General features: G+C 40.4%; 3 protein-coding genes across 4 annotated transcripts in view; 1 reads left to right on the forward strand and 2 right to left on the reverse strand.

Annotated features, from left to right (window-relative positions):
• Positions 1-1,147: 1,147 nt before the first annotated feature.
• LOC147818312 (uncharacterized) lies at positions 1,148-5,909 on the reverse strand. Of its 2 annotated transcripts, XM_087177769.1 has the most exons (6): positions 4,080-5,909; positions 2,882-2,963; positions 2,674-2,773; positions 2,300-2,434; positions 1,540-1,598; positions 1,148-1,454 (listed from the first exon to the last, which is right to left on the reverse strand). In XM_087177769.1, exons 2-5 carry the CDS (start codon positions 2,914-2,916, stop codon positions 1,587-1,589), a joined length of 282 nt encoding a protein of 93 aa, XP_087033895.1. In that variant the 5' UTR covers positions 2,917-2,963; positions 4,080-5,909; the 3' UTR covers positions 1,148-1,454; positions 1,540-1,586. The 2 variants fall into 2 exon arrangements, with proteins under 2 accessions (XP_087033895.1, XP_087033894.1); XM_087177768.1 differs by lacking the exon at positions 1,540-1,598.
• Positions 5,910-6,124: 215 nt separating this feature from the next.
• chchd7 (coiled-coil-helix-coiled-coil-helix domain containing 7) lies at positions 6,125-9,443 on the reverse strand. Its single transcript, XM_023420547.2, has 4 exons — positions 9,134-9,443; positions 7,834-7,893; positions 7,659-7,757; positions 6,125-6,473 (listed from the first exon to the last, which is right to left on the reverse strand). The coding sequence occupies exons 1-4, from the start codon at positions 9,176-9,178 to the stop codon at positions 6,369-6,371; spliced, it is 309 nt and encodes a 102-aa protein (XP_023276315.1). The 5' UTR covers positions 9,179-9,443; the 3' UTR covers positions 6,125-6,368.
• A 259-nt stretch (positions 9,444-9,702) lies between these two features.
• plag1 (pleiomorphic adenoma gene 1) overlaps positions 9,703-17,243 on the forward strand; it is a 14,638-nt gene continuing 7,097 nt past the window's right edge. The window contains exon 1 of the mRNA XM_023420537.2: positions 9,703-9,912. The gene's annotated coding sequence lies outside the window, so the exon portion shown is untranslated. The remainder of the gene's footprint in view (positions 9,913-17,243) is intronic.

The following is a 17,243-nucleotide window of genomic DNA, read 5'->3' on the forward strand; positions in this document are numbered from 1 at the left end:
GAAGGTGATGATGATGATGATGCCAGCTCCGAAGCGCGCCAAGTCTTAGAGTTAGTAATCACTCGCACGTCCAGGATTTAACTGAGCCCGGAAACCTCCAGTGTAAACGACTTTAATTTTTCAAATTAAAAGTCCCAGGACGCCCCTTCAAAGTGTCTGCTGCTCTGCCCCCAGTGCACAGGTCAGTGAAGGCCTGCAGCGCCCCCTGGTGGCAGAGCCACGTGACACACGCACATAGTGACACGCCCCCTTTATTTTAAATCAGTGAACTGTTTGTCAGTTGATGTTCAGACCGTTGTACTGACTGTTGTACTGACTGTACTGACTGTTGTACTGACTGTTGTACTGACTGTACGGACTGTTGTACTGACTGTTGTACTGACTGTTCTGACCGTTGTACTGACTGTTGTACTGACTGTACGGACCGTTGTACTGACTGTTGTACTGACTGTACGGACTGTTGTACTGACTGTTGTACTGACTGTTCTGACCGTTGTACTGACTGTTGTACTGACTGTTGTACTGACTGTTCTGACTGTTGTACTGACTGTTGTACTGACTGTTGTACTGACTGTTCTGACTGTTGTACTGACTGTTGTACTGACTGTTGTACTGACTGTTCTGACTGTTGTACTGACTGTTGTACTGACTGTTGTACTGACTGTTCTGACCGTTGTACTGACTGTTCTGACTGTTCTGACTGTTGTACTGACTGTTGTACTGACTGTTGTACTGACTGTTCTGACTGTTCTGACTGTTGTACTGACTGTTGTACTGACTGTTGTACTGACTGTTCTGACTGTTATACTGACTATAGTATAACAGTATAATAGTATTATAGTATTATAGTATAACAGTATAACAGTATAACAGTATAATAGTATTATAGTATTATAGTATAACAGTATAACAGTATTATAGTATAACAGTATAACAGTATAACAGTATTATAGTATTATAGTATAACAGTATAACAGTATTAGAGTATTATAGTATAACAGTATAACAGTATTATAGTATTATAGTATAACAGTATAACAGTATTATAGTATTATAGTATAACAGTATAACAGTATTATAGTATTATAGTATTATAGTACAATAGTATTGTAGTATCTTCAACAGCTGAATGAGATGAACACCTGACTCACTGAACTACTGTTTTAATTCACAGTGATCACAGCTGACTGATGATGAACTGATGAACTGATGATGAAATGAAACACAGTCACCTGAACAGTCCATTCATACTGTATCACACAGAACAACCAATGACAGCAGCTCCCTGTCACCTTCAAACAGGTAATAATAAACCTACTGTCACTGTGTAGGAATAATACACACAGTCATTTAATCTATAACTGTACAAGATCAATACAAAGGTTCAGACTGCAGAGACACAGACTTCAGCTGAGGTCAACTCTGTGTAGATCCTCTGTAGTGACACACACCACCTGAAACACACAGGTACACATCAGGACATTAGGTTATCCTAGAATAAAGATCATTCTCACACAGCTCATCTACACTGGGACGTACCTGTTCAGGTGTAAGGTCAGACAGGAGGAGTCTCTGTTACATCCACTTTAACACCAAACCTTTGGTCCAAACCAAGAGACAACAGAGAAGAGACAAACAAACTAACTGGCTGACCTCTGATTGGCTGCTCTGACAGCCAATCAGAGGTCTTAGAGGACGGCATGACACTGATCAGTCACATGAACAAAAAGCCATCGAAGGTCTGGAGAACACTGACTGATCCACACTGCTGATTAACAGAGCGATACTCCTTCAGGTGCGTCCTTCTTCTGCTGAAGGCTCCAACAGGTGGATCCTTCACGGTCCAACATATCCCATGATTCATTGCTCTCCGGTGGTGAAAATAACATGTCAGTAAACCACAGTGACAGAGAGTCTGAGGATCACACTGTTAAATGTCAGTACGGTTTTTCAGCTCAACAACGGTACAACTGCTAAAACCAAGAGACTGAAAACTAAAGTCATGTGTTGTCAGGGTTGCTAGGCAACAGGAGCAGCGCTCTGACTGAGTCCTCTGGTTCCTGAACTGAGACACAGCTACAGTCCCTCTGCTCTTCATTGTTTCCTGACTCTTAGGTTTCATTCATCTTTTTAACCTCCAGATTCACCTGAGACCAACTGTCTCTGGTTTATGTAACTCCAGAGGTGAGACCTGTCACTGAACATCTGTACTGAACATCTGCTTCACGGTCATCATGTGATCTGACCTCAGGAGCTGCGCTGACTGATTTCAGACTGATGAACAGTGACTCACACTCACCTGGTGGTGGGAGGGGTCGGGGTAGTCACAGACGTCCAGCGGGAAGACGGAGCGTATCAGCGTTTTCACCTCCTCAGGGTAAACATAGGTGGGCCGACACAGACTCCCCGCCTTCACCCCCACCTTATGAAACATCTGGAATAAAAGAGGAAGAGCTGAGGCAATATATGATGATCGATGAGTCATTCATCATTTCATCTATTCTTTCATCCGTCCAGAAATCCATTTTCTGCTGCTTCTCCAGGTCCCGGCTCTTCTCCCCAGCCACGTCCATGTGTTTTTGAAAAGTGCTTCATAAATAAAGTTTTTATTGTTATTATTATGTCATCAATGTGCCAAACATACATGGTTAAAACTGTTACATGAACACAGACCAGTTTCCTCTGCAGGAGCCTGTACACCTTCCTCCGACGGGCGCGGTCACTCCTCAGTCTTTTGGCGGAGAGGATGAGTGATGCCATCCACACAGGAAGTCTGAGACAGGGCAGAGGTGGACATCACAAGTCTAGTCAGGTGGATCTTTACTATCGTTACTCCTGCATGACTAGCTGAGTATCAGGGATGAAGGAAACTGTATCTCACCCGAGGGAACAGCAGAGATCAACGTACTCGTCCATGAGCAGGTGACAGCAGAGATCTGAAGGTGTTCACGTCCTTCTTTATTCTGTCACATCAGAAACCATCACACAGTTGGTTCAGCTGCACAAAACACCTTCAGTCTCCTGAAGGTTTGCTTAAAATGTATTTCAGGTTTTCCCTTATCTTAGTCTCATACCTTCAGGACTTAAAGAAAAGACCTTAGTGACTAAAGTTCACCTGGTGAAGTTCCTGTCAAATCAACAGGATGAGATAACAGGTGTCACAAGTGCTAACGGCAGCAAATCGACTGTCTCCATGGAAACAGCAGAATTTTGCTGCTGTAAAATCTCTTTCACTGCTGTAAACTTTGTAACTTTTTGAAACCTTTCAAGAGATGTTGTGCAACTCCCTCAGCTAAGGAGAAATGAAACCTTAAGTGTCAGACTTTAGTAAAAAACTCAGTGTTTTGTGCAAACGCCGAGGTCATGTGACCCGAGTCCACACCTTGTCCATGCAGTGACCTCACACTGCAGCACAGGTGAATATAGACTCAAAGTAACATCAGTCTCTTTGCTCCTTTGCAGAAACAAGCTGCAACTAACAATTAGTTTCATTATTGATTAATAAGTCAATAATCTTTTGATTAACTATGTGGTTATAAAAGGCCACTTTAAAATAATATCAAACACATAAGCAGCAAATGTTCACTCTGAGAATATTTGATATTTGTAATTAATAAAACAAAATTCACAAATGTTTCAGGTGAATTTCTGTCAGTGGACTCAGTAATTAATGGACTCACTGTTTCAGAGTTAATTACGATAATTAATTACACATATTAACAGGTTTTCAGGATCACTGTAAACTAACTGATGACGTCACGAGGCCTCAGAGTACAGTGTAACAACTTAAAGTCATCAACTGTGACAATCAGCTAACCTGCAGCGTAACATGACGTCAGCACGTAGGCTAAATGCTAATTAATAACACTTAGCTAGCCCTAACCCTCAACATTAGCTCAGCTCTATCTTCTTCGCTGTTTTAGAGACATTAGTTTGACTAGAACTTCCTGTTGACTGTATTTTATAAGACGAAGAAGAGACTTAAATTCATCTAATGAATGTTTGTCTCATTGAATAAATCAGGACAGTTATTAGCATGTTTACATAACGGCTACTAACGGTGATAACGTACAGCCTACCTGTGACCGAGGTGACGACGTGTGTGCCCCCGTGAAATGCCCCGCCCCCAGGTCACAGTGTGGGTGGAGTTAGCTGGGCTGGGGTCAGGTGTTGGTTGGTCGTAGCAGAGATAAGGACAGGTAAGCGACAGGTAAACAGTGAGGAACAGTAGCTCGTACAGCATCAGATCAACTCTCACATTCATCACTAATATTTTATCTTTTTTTATTCACGTAACCATGACAACCTGTAGTTGTACAGATCAATTAACACTGACATGTTAAAGAATAAAGGTTATTTAACTTCATACATTATAAACTTAAACATCAGTTACTTATGTTCTATAAGAAAATCATATTCTGTTTAGAAATCATGATATTAATAATTATGATAGTAAAAATGTCATACAAGTAATAATATAATAAAGAGAGAGAGAGAGAGAGAGGTTACAGAACATAAAGAGAAACAGTCTCAGGTAACAAGTTATACAAGTTATTAAAAAGGGAAATAACGTTTTCTGGATATAATTGACCTTTTTTATATTTTTTAATAAAGAAACCTATTTTTTAAGTTGATTCCATGATGATTCATCATTATTGTTCAGTTATTAATGTGTTAATGTGTCTTACCTGCTGCAGGTGAGTCATCACTGGAGTCACTACAATGTGGAGGAGAGACAGTTTAAATACTTATGTACGTCATCCTGTGACTGTTGGACAGGTGATGCTTCATCTTCACCTGATCCGTCAATGATCCGTCAATGATAAACCAATCATATGATACACTGTAGGGATGTGAACTGACCCCCAGTCTGCTGCATTATGAATACTGTTATTTAAATGCTTTTTTCTAATAATATTTATTACTTTCATACTTCAGGTATTTTTTATTTTATTATTGCTGCAGGAAATGTGATTATTGATTGATTATTGATCAGTCTGGGTCCTGGTCCTGGTCTACAGCTCTGGATAAACTCACCTCATCACATCTCACACATTTAACCAGTGTGAAGATCTGATTTAAATCAAACTACATAATAATATCATGTATATATATTTTCTACAATCATGACGTATATTTGTTAACACAACTCCTCAGGTTGATCAGTAGATAACATCAGATTGCAGCATCACAGATCTAAAGTCAGAATGAAGACCTCTCCACTGCAGCTCAACAACCAAACACAGGAGGAGATTTCATGTCAACACCGACCACAACGCACCGACTGTTTACCGTTTAAACTTTCAGTCTAAAATCTTAAAAAGATCCAACATTATATCTGTGTTGTTTCTTTGAGACCTGATCAGACTGACGGAGGTCTGGATTCATGTACAGAACCAGGATGATGCAAAAACATCAGAACAAGGGAAATCAAACACCAGAGACTGATGGAGATGAGGGGGTGGGACTGAAGGGATATGGTCAGAATCATATGGACACTTCTGTCTTTTCCTGTTGCAACACACACACACACACACACACACAGGAAGTGTTTCCAGGGGACTCTGCCCAACTGTGACGTCCCAAGTTAGACGCATTGCATTAAAAGCCTGGTTCATCACTTCTTAGTGTCCCCTGGAAACACTTCCTGTGTGTTGAGTGTCTGCAGCTCATGTGTTTTCTGAAGTTGCAGAATGTGGAGCTTCAGGGCCACCGTACTTACTGTTTAAACAGCATAAGTTAGTGTTTACATTATATTAAATACAGATATTAAATATGATGTTGAGAAACATTTTTCAGCTGCAGATCAATAAACTCACTCAGCTGTTCCTGGACCAGATGATAAGTTATAATCATAGATCATCCATTAACTCGGATAAATGAGTCGATTCCACTGAATAAATGTGAGTTTAACAGACTGACTCTATTGGATACTTGAGCGAACACGCTCAACAGCTGACTGAACGAACTCTGATCAGCTGTTCGATCTCAGAGTTCAGGTTCAGTTTCACTTTCTGGATCAGGTCCTTGGACTTTTCAAACCATAACAAAAAATACTTTAAATCTTCTTTAATTCACTTCATACTATGTCAGTTCATGTCACATGGTCAATAACCTCAATAAATAATACTTCCTTTTTTATTTCAGAATAAAAGTCCAGCTACAGATGTTCAGTTCAGTGTGACCTGAGAACAGTTCAGTTAGTGTCGGTCACCCAGCAGCATCACCAGGGTGTGTAGGCCCGGTTCCTGGACCTGCTGGTCTCTGAGGGACCCTGCTGGTCTTCAGTGGGACCCTGCTGGTCTTCAGTGGGACCCTGCTGGTCTTCAGTGGGACCCTGCTGGTCTTCAGTGGGACCCTGCTGGTCTTCAGTATGGCTTTCCTCCGATAGCAGTGAGCATCTCCCTCCTCTCTGCAGCAGTGGGCATGTCGGGCCTCACTCCGTTCCTCCTCCTCTCCAACATGATGTTGTGCTGAATGGAAACAAACACAAGAGGCTTGAAGGTCTTAGTTCTTCATGTGAAGTTATTCAGTTATTCAGATGAACATGTCATTGTTATGGCCTCACAGTTGAGACTGAATGAAAACTGAAAATGCCTGTTTTGTTTTGAGAACTGTACAAACTGTTTCCTTAAAACCCAGTGAAGCTTCTTCTATGGATTATTTCATATCTAGATAAAAACTATTTAAACACATCTCACACATCTATGCATTATTATAAAAGAAAATGATTTACTGTATTTGTTCATAAATATTTTTCAAGGTAATACTTTCATGGCAGTTGTTCCAAAAGAAAACAAGGTGGTGCAGGTAACTGCAGTAACTCGGTGTCTTAGAGTAATGTTTGTAATCCGTCAGTGTCTGTGACAGCGACCACAGGATGGCTTCATGCTGATGCTCCTCTGATGACTTCCTGTTGGAGAGCTGTGAAGTTCAGTTTACAGTAACAACAAACCTCTGTCCAACATCAGTAAAATATTAAATGACTCAGAACTGCACTATTTGAATTTAAGGTCAGGTCAGATCGAATACACTGAAAATACAAAATAAACCTCACTGCAACTAAAGTGACTTCACCTGTGATTTATCATTTGTTCATTTAATGAACAATGTTTTAAAACATAACCAATGATAATTAAGGGACAGATGTGTCACAGTTGTGTAAAGGACCTTGTGCTGATGTGACCTTTACATTAACATGAGACAAACATGTAAAATCATCATCATGTTATCATAACACAGCTCGTGTGAAACATATCGCCGCCTCTGTTGTTCAGTTTCCACCAGTCTGCAGTAAATATCTTGTGACATTAAACCAGTGGAGAGCTGTTAATGGTTCTACCAAAGGAACCTTTAGGTGAGCACAAATAAGGACAGGTAAGTCTGTTCTCTACCAAAGGTTCCCTCTGTGGTGACGACTCTTCTGCAGATCAAAGTGTGTTGCCACTCACTGCTTCTTCCTCACCCCCTTCTGCCCCTCACTGTGCAGCTGCCCTGATCAACCAGGGGCTGTTGCAGCGTCAGGGACAGGAAGCTTTGCTGTCTACCCAACATGAACAGGTGAGTTTAGACAAACCACAGGTACGGCTGCTGGTATCAAAGCTAAGGTCTGTGATGTTCACGTTCATCCAGCTGCATGTTTCCCAAAAACCACTCACCCAGTACTTCCTGCAGTCCTTATATCTCTGGAAATAAGCTGAACACATTCTCTTATCGTAGTTGGAGGCATCCAAACACTTATGGGAGGCATCACTCTCCTGAAACAGAGACGCAGGATTAGAGACGTTCCAGCAGCAGCAGATGTTTGACGGAGTGTGAAGGTGGGGATCTTACCTCCATGCACGGGTTACTGTCCTGATTCCGAAGTTTTTTGTGATTTTTATCCATTTGGATCTGAACGGACAGACAACATAAAGATGCTCAGTTTGTGCAGGCAGACACTTCTCCTGATTAGTTCATTTTAATATTTACAGAAGTCAGTCACACAACTAATCAGCTCCACGTTCTATAAATTCATGTTCACACACTTTTATTTGCTGATGTCAGTTTGACAATAAAATGAATATCTGGTTGGACAAACCTAAACACTTGATGACACATGAAGTTACATGTATATTGAGCAACGATATTATAATAATGTATATTGTTAATAGATATTTGTGGGAAAACTGCAGCTTGCGTCCTGATAATAAAACACAGATTGATCGATCTGACTACTTTTGCTTTGCAGTAAAAATGAAAGCCTGAGGGGAACCATAGCAGCTGTGGGTTTAAGGTGCCGACCAAGAACCAGAACATTCCTCATTGTCACTAATTCCTTGTCCCGTCTTTACTGTCCTATCCTTAACGTTAATTCAAACATATTGACGTGTAGTTTGCTGTTACTTGTCAGCAAACATAGACAACAATACTGATGTATCTGTGATAACCACTATATCAATCAGGCTCTAATTTTGACAAGGGAAGTAATTCTTATTAAAATGTAGAATTTTTCACTGCATTTCTGTGCACAAATGACTACATCACATCTATCACACAAATACGAACACTCTGCTGTGGGATAATTTAGACTTATGGAAGGCTTATTTTTGACAGGCCTCTATACATGTGCAGCTCATATGTAGAGAGAAAACACATCACATTATATTCAGCAAAAACATACACAGCTCCAGAATTATGTATATATAAAATCATGATACATCATATTTATAGTCCCTACTAGAAGTTATACTACACAAAGCCACAGGTCAGGTTCACACTTTATCCTATAAACACGTTGAGTTTTGATGTATTTATCCTTTAAATATCCTTTTGATTTTTATTGTAACTCATTTTGGTGTTTAAAGTGTATGCCGAATTTAACAGCTGCTGTTCCTTTATAGGAAAAACGTATTAATTAATAACGACGTGTGGTGTTCACTTTACAAATAAACACGTCTTACGTAAACTTTATGTTTCTCAACAGAGTTTGGTGACGCAGCCCCCGGACCCCCTCCCTCCAGTATATGTAACGTTACTACACTGTTGACCTTCACTGATTTCACCAAACGGAAAACGGGGAAACTTTGACCTCTCATTAAAATAGAAGGACTAGCTTCAGGGGTGGAGGGAGATACAGCTACACGACACCTACCTTTGACAAATGCCAGCTTTTCTCCAGGCTAATGAATGTGTGCATGCGCCTAGTCTCTTCACCAGTGAAGGTTATCCTGTTTTTAAAAAGACCGTGATAACCGACAGGCCTGTGCAGCTTCCTGCCTTCAAAGATGATGTTGACATCTATATCCCTTTAGCATGCTAGCAAGACTTTTGCTTCTAAACGCTAGCGGACAGCTTTACGCTACATGTAGCTAGCTAGTTAAGCTACACATGCCGTAAGACACAACCTCCCTGTCATGCTCAAGACAACTCCAGTCTCGCTGTTGCAACAGCGCACCAGGAAAATCACCCACACCGTCACCGACAACTGACAGCAGGGTCAGCCAATAGGAGCCTCTGAAAAGTTACGACGTTGACTGACAGCCCACCGAGCGAATAGCATTTCCTGGCCGACACGCTGCTCTTCCTATCGTTGTATATCGGACTTAACCAACTTTAAACGATTGACAGTACATCTAGCAAGTCCAGAAATTGAGTTTTATTGAAAGGGACTGTAACTGACACTGGAGGGAAAGTGGCAGCGACTTACACAAATCAAAAAGGCACAAGGGGGCGGAACTTCGAATGGGCGTGGCTAAATCCTAGTGCGGTTGCATCGCAGCGCATACACAATGGCTGCTCGAAAGAGGGGAAAGCAAACAATTTTCAGGCCCGCCGCGTCTAGCAAAAAATATGAGAAAAAAATTATTAAAAATTCGGAAAATAGTTGAAAGTGAAGAAAAACTCAACAGAAAGGATGTTAAAGCGTCCGGGGTAAGTTTGATGTAAATTAAGTAAACGGTTACACAGTTCTTGAATTAAAATATCGGGGTTATTTAAATTATGAGAGAGGGGTGAGCTGGGGAAAAAGTTAGTGTTAATCAGTACCCAGTTTGGGACCACAGAGAAAACCAAGGGAGGTACAAGTACTGGAGAAAAAAATAAAATAAATTATGTCACTGGTGATATTAGTGTCACGGTGAGTGTCCACGAACATTAAAGAGCACGGGGATCCGCAGAATGAGGGAAAGTTGAGTAAAGTTGAACATAGCCTCCACACTGGCTTTATTTTTAATATAATAAGAGCAGCAGTGCGATGGACACCGACAGCAACAGACGCACTTGGTTTCAGCTGTAATGTCACTTTTCCTTCAGTCTGCATTCACATGGATCTGCCTGTTCACGGCTGCACACACTTCACCAGAGCGGTGTCAACATGTCCGGATCGATCCGAGCATCTCACTCCCCAAACTGCGAACCACGCAGCGGCCACACTCACACTCCGCCACGCTCTTTCACTTTTACTCCATAAACTGTGTCGCATTGACATCCAGTGCAGGTATCGATCATGCTGATGTCAGTCAGAGGCTGATCAACAACAATTATTACTTGTCAATAAAGCAGCAAAATGGAGGCGGAACTTCAGGCAAACTAATTAGGCAGAGATTCACATTTTCTTCTGCAGCTTCTTTTAACACCTGAAGTCAATGTGTTTTAAGTGTGGTTCTCAGTGTGGTTCTAAGTGTGATCCTCTGTGTCATCCTCAGTGTGGTTCTAAATCTGGTTCTCAGTTTGATCCTCAGTCTGGTTCTTGGTTCTCAGTGTGGTTGTAGAGGTCTGTAGTTGCAGTGTGGCTGCAGATCACTGGCTCCTTGTTGTTGTTGTCTTTGATTTGTTGTCGTTGTATATTTATGTTGATTTGTTGTTGGTTTGTTCTTATTGTTGTTGTTGCACAGCTGAAGTCCGTGTGTTTGTGTCATGGTTCCCGCTGCTGTTGAAGTGTGTTGTCAGTGTTGGTTCCAGTCTCTGTTGACACCTGTCCTGTACCAGAAACCTACGGGTCTGAGGTTGTCTTGGTCTGAGGCTGCTGTGTCACATACAGACCAGTGATATCTGTCACACTTCAGACTTGTTGTTGTTGTTCTGTGTAAACTCTGCTTTATGTCCTGAGACAGTGTGACTGCAGCTGAGACCAGGACCTGGTTCCACAGAGACAGATTCTGTCTCAGATAGAGGGTTAGGGTTCTGACTGTGTCTCAGATAGAGGGTTAGGGTTCTGACTGTGTCTCAGATAGAGGGTTAGGGTTCTGACTGTCTCAGATAGAGGGTTAGGGTTCTGTCTGTGTCTCAGATAGAGGGTTAGGGTTCTGACTGTGTCTCAGATAGAGGGTTAGGGTTCTGACTGTGTCTCAGATAGAGGGTTAGGGTTCTGACTGTCTCAGATAGAACAGTCAGACTTCAGAGAGACTGAGTCTGAATTCATCTGTTACACAAAGCAGTTTAGTATCCCGGACTGTGGTACAATGAATTCTGAGTAATTAAGACTTTCTTGCAAATAAAAAAAATGGCAGACTGAGCAACCGTCAACTCTATTTACCTCAGCAGAAAGTTTTTGTGTTTAACAAGAGTTGAACAGCTACAAGGATGTTTTACTTTGGAAATTCAGGGAAGAGTGAAACAATGAAAAAATCGGATTTGGAAAAAAAATGGCTGCCGTCTCTAAAAGCTCTTTCCCTTCTCTTCACCCTCTCCATAACAACGTTAGCAAACCACAAGTTATGAGCTATGTTTTCCTGTTTCTTGTTGTTGGGTGCTGCTGGTCAATTCAGGTGTCATTGATTGTTACCATGGTAACACTGGTCTTAGACCTGAGTTAGTCTGGGGGTAAGGTGTCTAATGTTTCTGTCAGTCTGTATTATCATCAGACTGATCTGGACCAGCACACAGACCAGTCTGACCAGTCTCTGTCAAACTGGTCCCAGACTTTATTCTTTTATTTGAAATATAAAGCTGCTGTTGTGAACAATGGTTTTTATAAAAGATCTATTTTTGTCTTGACATTAACATTAACTATGCTGTTGTAACATTGAGTTATCATGCACTTTTATTTTGAAGGAATATCAACAAAATCATTAGAAACATGTAATTCTTGTTTCTATTTCTATTGATAAATGTTTTTATTCAGTAGCTAAAGTCAAGATGGAAGTGAGTAACTAGATACAGACTAGATAGTGTATTATCATTATTAATATTGTTTTTTAAATTATATAAAAATCAGAAACTTTTTACCAAAACAAATCATGAATCATAAAAAGCTCATTCATGTGTTAAAATCAAATTAAATCAAATCCAATCAAGGGTTAGTAATGAGAATAAAATAGTTTTTGCTAAAGAATATGTAAGTTTCTTTTATTGATGTGAAAAAGTTCAGCTCTTTATAATTTCAAGCTCTAATAAGTCTTAATTATTACAAAGTAATAACTAATTATTAGTGTAGTTATTCGTAGTAATTGAGGTAATTTCTGTTAGAAATGTAGGAATCAGTGCAGACACGAGTGACTCTGATAACTTCATTTCAACAGCAGAAAGACTCAAAGACTGAGTCCTCTGACTGTTTTCATCTGTCAGGTTACAGGAAATACTAATAATAAATTTAATTAAAGTAATAGAAAAATATCAGACTGTACGTGGTGTCAGCTGCACAAAGACTTCAAACTTATTACCAATAAAGATAAATGAGTATTTTTAATTTGACAGAAGAATGATTACAGATCATAAATTTCTGCTCACTGATAATTCCCCGTGTGATTTTTTAAAAACCTTTTAGTGTGAATTTTCAATATTAATATAATCTGAGTGGATGATTTATTCATCTATATTCAGCCCAGTTTTGTGTTTTATTACAATAAATGTTTGTTTTAAAATGTAAAAGCTAAAACTCTATAGATTTCTTTATTTGAAATACACAATTAAATAATTCCAGCTGATTTATTGGAATTCTTTGTCCATATGTGGAAACGACAGATTATGCAGAGTTAGTGGACTGAGACTGAAGCAGGCTGACACCGACTCCTCTGGCTGGCTGTTTGTTTCATGTCACAGCTTCTGTGTTCACAGTCTAAATTCATACGTTTTTATGAATCTATAACAACCTGCTGACGCTGAGTTAGATCATTTTATTTCTAAAATCAACAGGTTTTTCTCTTTTCTCTGGAACTTGTCGTTTTTTAGGCCTCACTGAGCTGAACGTGTAAAACTTGTTTTTTAGTCAAATCATTATTATTTATGGATTATTTTAACTTTAACAAACACCAGAGGAAACACTATTTGCTGTTTATCACAGACCATTTAGTGTCTGTAGTTTGGACATTTATTCTGAAGTTTTAAATATCATCTGTGTTGTTCCTGGTCTGAACTGTTATAATTTTATTAACCAAGTAAAGACACAGAGCAAAACTATTTACACTAAAAAACTTTACTCAATTATAAAATGACATTCTGAATTTGACACAGCCACAACAGTCACTAAAAACAACAGAATCTACCACATGACTGATGAGACATGATGCTTTCTACTGTCGAATAAAGGTTCATTGTTAAGTCTATTCAAATGTTCAAGACTGTCAAAATGACATAAAAACTTTGTTCACTTAACAAACGCTCATCCCTTGTGAGGTGGACATGATTTTTTTAATGCTAAGTCAATGATTTTTGAGTTCATTTTACTTTAATTTATAAAGCTGATACAGTTCTAATTTTATGTTATTAAAACAAAAATTATTTGACTGAAATTTTTGTGTCAAAATGACAAACATCTCAAGGCAGCCGCGGGTCATGTATCACATGTTCTCAACTTTCACGTTACTGTACTGGAAAGTTTTTGTCCAATGAATCTTTGAGTGAGTGAATTGGGATTCAGCTGAGTAATGAAAAAGTTTAAGTTCATTTGACTTTAAACTCCCAACATATGATGATGTTTGTACATGAAATCACTAAGTTATGACACATTAATTTATTTGTGTTGACTAAACATAATACAGATTCAGTAACCTCATAATTTTAAGTCATATAACATGTAAACTTTCTGTTGATATAACATATAATTAAATGTTTAATTAAATCAAATGTAATTTGTTGTGTGATTAAAAAGGTCATGTTGAAGTGACATAAATTTCCAGTCAGACGAGGGTCAGGTGACTCATTTATTTTGTGTCAGGTGAACTGATAACTTTCATGTTACTGTACAAAACTAAAGTTTTAAGTGCAGCTGTTTCCAATAAACATTTAAGTTGAATGGGTGAACTGAGATTTACAGTGTGAGACCTGCTCGTTTACATATGTTTGTTTTTGTGTCCATGATGCTGGTTTGATCATGTGTTGATGCACAGTGAGCACCTCGTCCTGTTGACTCTTTGGTCCTGGTCTTCGTCTGTCCCTCATCAGTCCAGTCGACTCTGGTGTTTCAGGAGAGTGTTGGTTTCTCCAGCTGCTGCAGGGAAATCCTCCTCTGAACATCTTCCTCTGATTCTGTCCTCTGTCCTGATTCCGTCCTCTGATTTTGTCATCTGTCCTGATTCTATCCTCTGATTCTGTCCTCTGATTCTGTCCTGATCCTGTCCTCTGATTCTATCCTGATTCTGTCCTCTGATTCTGTCGTGATTCTGTCCTCTGATTCTGTCCTCTGATTCCGTCCTCTGTCGTCTGATTCTGTCCTGATTCTGTCCTCTGATTCTGTCCTCTGTCGTCTGATTCTGTCCTCTGTCGTCTGATTCTGTCCTGATTCTGTCCTCTGATTCTGTCCTCTGTCGTCTGATTCTGTCCTCTGTCGTCTGATTCTGTCGTCTGATTCTGTCCTCTGATTCCGTCCTCTGATTCTGTCCTGATTCTGTCCTCTGATTCTGTCCTCTGTCGTCTGATTCTGTCCTCTGTCGTCTGATTCTGTCGTGATTCTGTCCTCTGATTCTGTCCTCTGATTCCGTCCTCTGTCGTCTGATTCTGTCCTGATTCTGTCCTCTGATTCTGTCCTCTGTCGTCTGATTCTGTCGTCTGATTCTGTCCTCTGATTCCGTCCTCTGATTTTGTCCTCTGTCGTCTGATTCTGTCCTGATTCTGTCCTCTGATTCCGTCCTCTGATTTTGTCTTCTGTCCTCTGATTCTGTCCTCTGTTGTCTGATTCTGTACTCTGATTCTGTCCTCTTATTCCGTCTTCTGATTCTGTCTTCTGTCCTCTGATTCTGTCATTCTGTCCTCTGATTTTGTCCTGATTCTGTCCTCTGTCCTGATTCTGTCGTCTGATCCTGTCCTCTGATTCTGTCATTCTGTCCTCTGATTCTGTCCTCTGATTATTTCCTCTGTCCTCTTATTCCGTCCTCTGATTCTGTCGTCTGATTAAGTCCTCTTATTCTGTCCTCTGATTCTGTCGTCTAATTCTGTCCTCTGTCCTGATTCTGTCCTCTAATTCTGTCCTCTGATTCTGTTGTCTGACTCCGTCCTGATTCTGTCCTCTGATTCTGTTGTCTGACTCCGTCCTGATTCTGTCCTCTGATTCTGTTGTCTGACTCTGTCCTGATTCTGTCAACTGATTCTGTCCTCTGATTCTGTTGTCTGACTCCGTCCTGATTCTGTCCTCTGATTCTGTTGTCTGACTCTGTCCTGATTCTGTCCTCTGATTCTGTCCTCTGATTAAGTCCTCTTATTCCGTCCTCTGATTCTGTCCTCTGATTAAGTCCTCTTATTCCGTCCTCTGATTCTGTCATCTGATTCTGTCGTCTGATTCTGTCATTCTGTCCTCTGTTGTTGTCCTGATTCTGTCCTCGGATTCTGTCCTCTGTCCTGATTCTGTCCTCTGATCATGTCCTCTGATTCTGTCCTCGGATTCTGTCCTCTGTCCTGATTCTGTCCTCTGATTCTGTCATTATGTCCTCTGATTCTGTCCTGATACTGTCCTCTGATTCTGTCCTCTGTCCTGATTCTGTCCTCTGATTCTGTCATTATGTCCTCTGATTCTGTCCTGATACTGTCCTCTGATTCTGTCCTCTGTCCTGATTCTGTCCTCTGATTCTGTCATCTGATACTGTCCTCTGATTCTGTCATTATGTCCTCTGATTCTGTCCTGATACTGTCCTCTGATTCTTTACTCTGTCCTCTGATTCTGTCCTCTGTCTATGTCCTGATTCTGTCCTCTTAGTCTGTCGTCTGATTCTGTCATCTGATTACGTCCTCTTATTCCGTCCTCTGATTCTGTCGTCTGATTCTTTCCTGATTCTGTCCTCTTATTCCGTCCCGATTTTGTCGTCTGATCCTGTCCTCTTATTCTGTCCTCTGATTCTGTCCTCTGATTCTGTCGTCTGATTCTATCATCTGATTCTGTCGTCCGATTCTGTCATTCTGTCATCTGATTCTGTCCTGATTCTGTCCTCTGATGCTGTCCTGATTCTGTCGTCTGATTCTATCATCTGATTCTGTTGTCCGATTCTGTCATTCTGTCCTCTGATTCTGTCCTGATACTGTCCTCTGATTCTTTCCTCTGTCCTCTGATTCTGTCCTCTGTCTCTGTCCTGATTCTGTCCTCTTGAGTCTGTCGTCTGATTTTGTCCACTGTCCTCTTATTCCATCCTCTGATTCTGTCGTCTGACTCTTTCCTGATTCTGTCCTCTTATGCCGTCCCCTGATTCTGTCATCTGATTTTGTCGTCTGATTCTTTCCTCTGTCCTCTGATTCTGTCCTGATTCTGTCAACTGATTCTGTCCTCTGATTCTGTTGTCTGATTCTGTCCTGATTCTGTCCTCTGATTCTGTTGTCTGATTCTGTCCACTGTCCTCTTATTCCATCCTCTGATTCTGTCGTCTGATTCTTTCCTGATTCTGTCCTCTTATTCTGTCCCCTGATTCTGTCGTCTGATTTTGTTGTCTGATTTTGTCGTCTGATTTTGTTGTCTAATTCTGTCCTCTGATTATGTCCTGATTCTGTCCTCTGTCGTCTGATCCTGTCCTCTGATTCTGTCATTCTGTCGTCTGATTCTTTCCTCTGTCCTCTGATTCTGTTGTCTGATTCTGTCCACTGTCCTCTTATTCCATCCACTGATTCTGTCGTCTAATTCTGTCGTCTAATTCTGTCCTCTGTCCTGATTCTGTCCTCTGATCCAGTTGTCTGATTCTGTCCTCTGATTCTGTCCTCTGTAGACTCACACATCTACGATGGTGAAAACATCATCAGCAGCCAATGACCCTTACTATCAATCAATCAATCAATCAATCAATCAATCAATCAAATAGTCAATCAATCAATCAATCAGTCAATCAATCAATCAATCAATCAATCAATCA

This window comes from Seriola lalandi, unplaced genomic scaffold (genome assembly GCF_002814215.2).
Source record: "Seriola lalandi dorsalis isolate HSWRI2012SDOR001 ecotype SW California unplaced genomic scaffold, Sedor1 jcf7180002054648, whole genome shotgun sequence".
Taxonomy (NCBI): domain Eukaryota; kingdom Metazoa; phylum Chordata; class Actinopteri; order Carangiformes; family Carangidae; genus Seriola; species Seriola lalandi.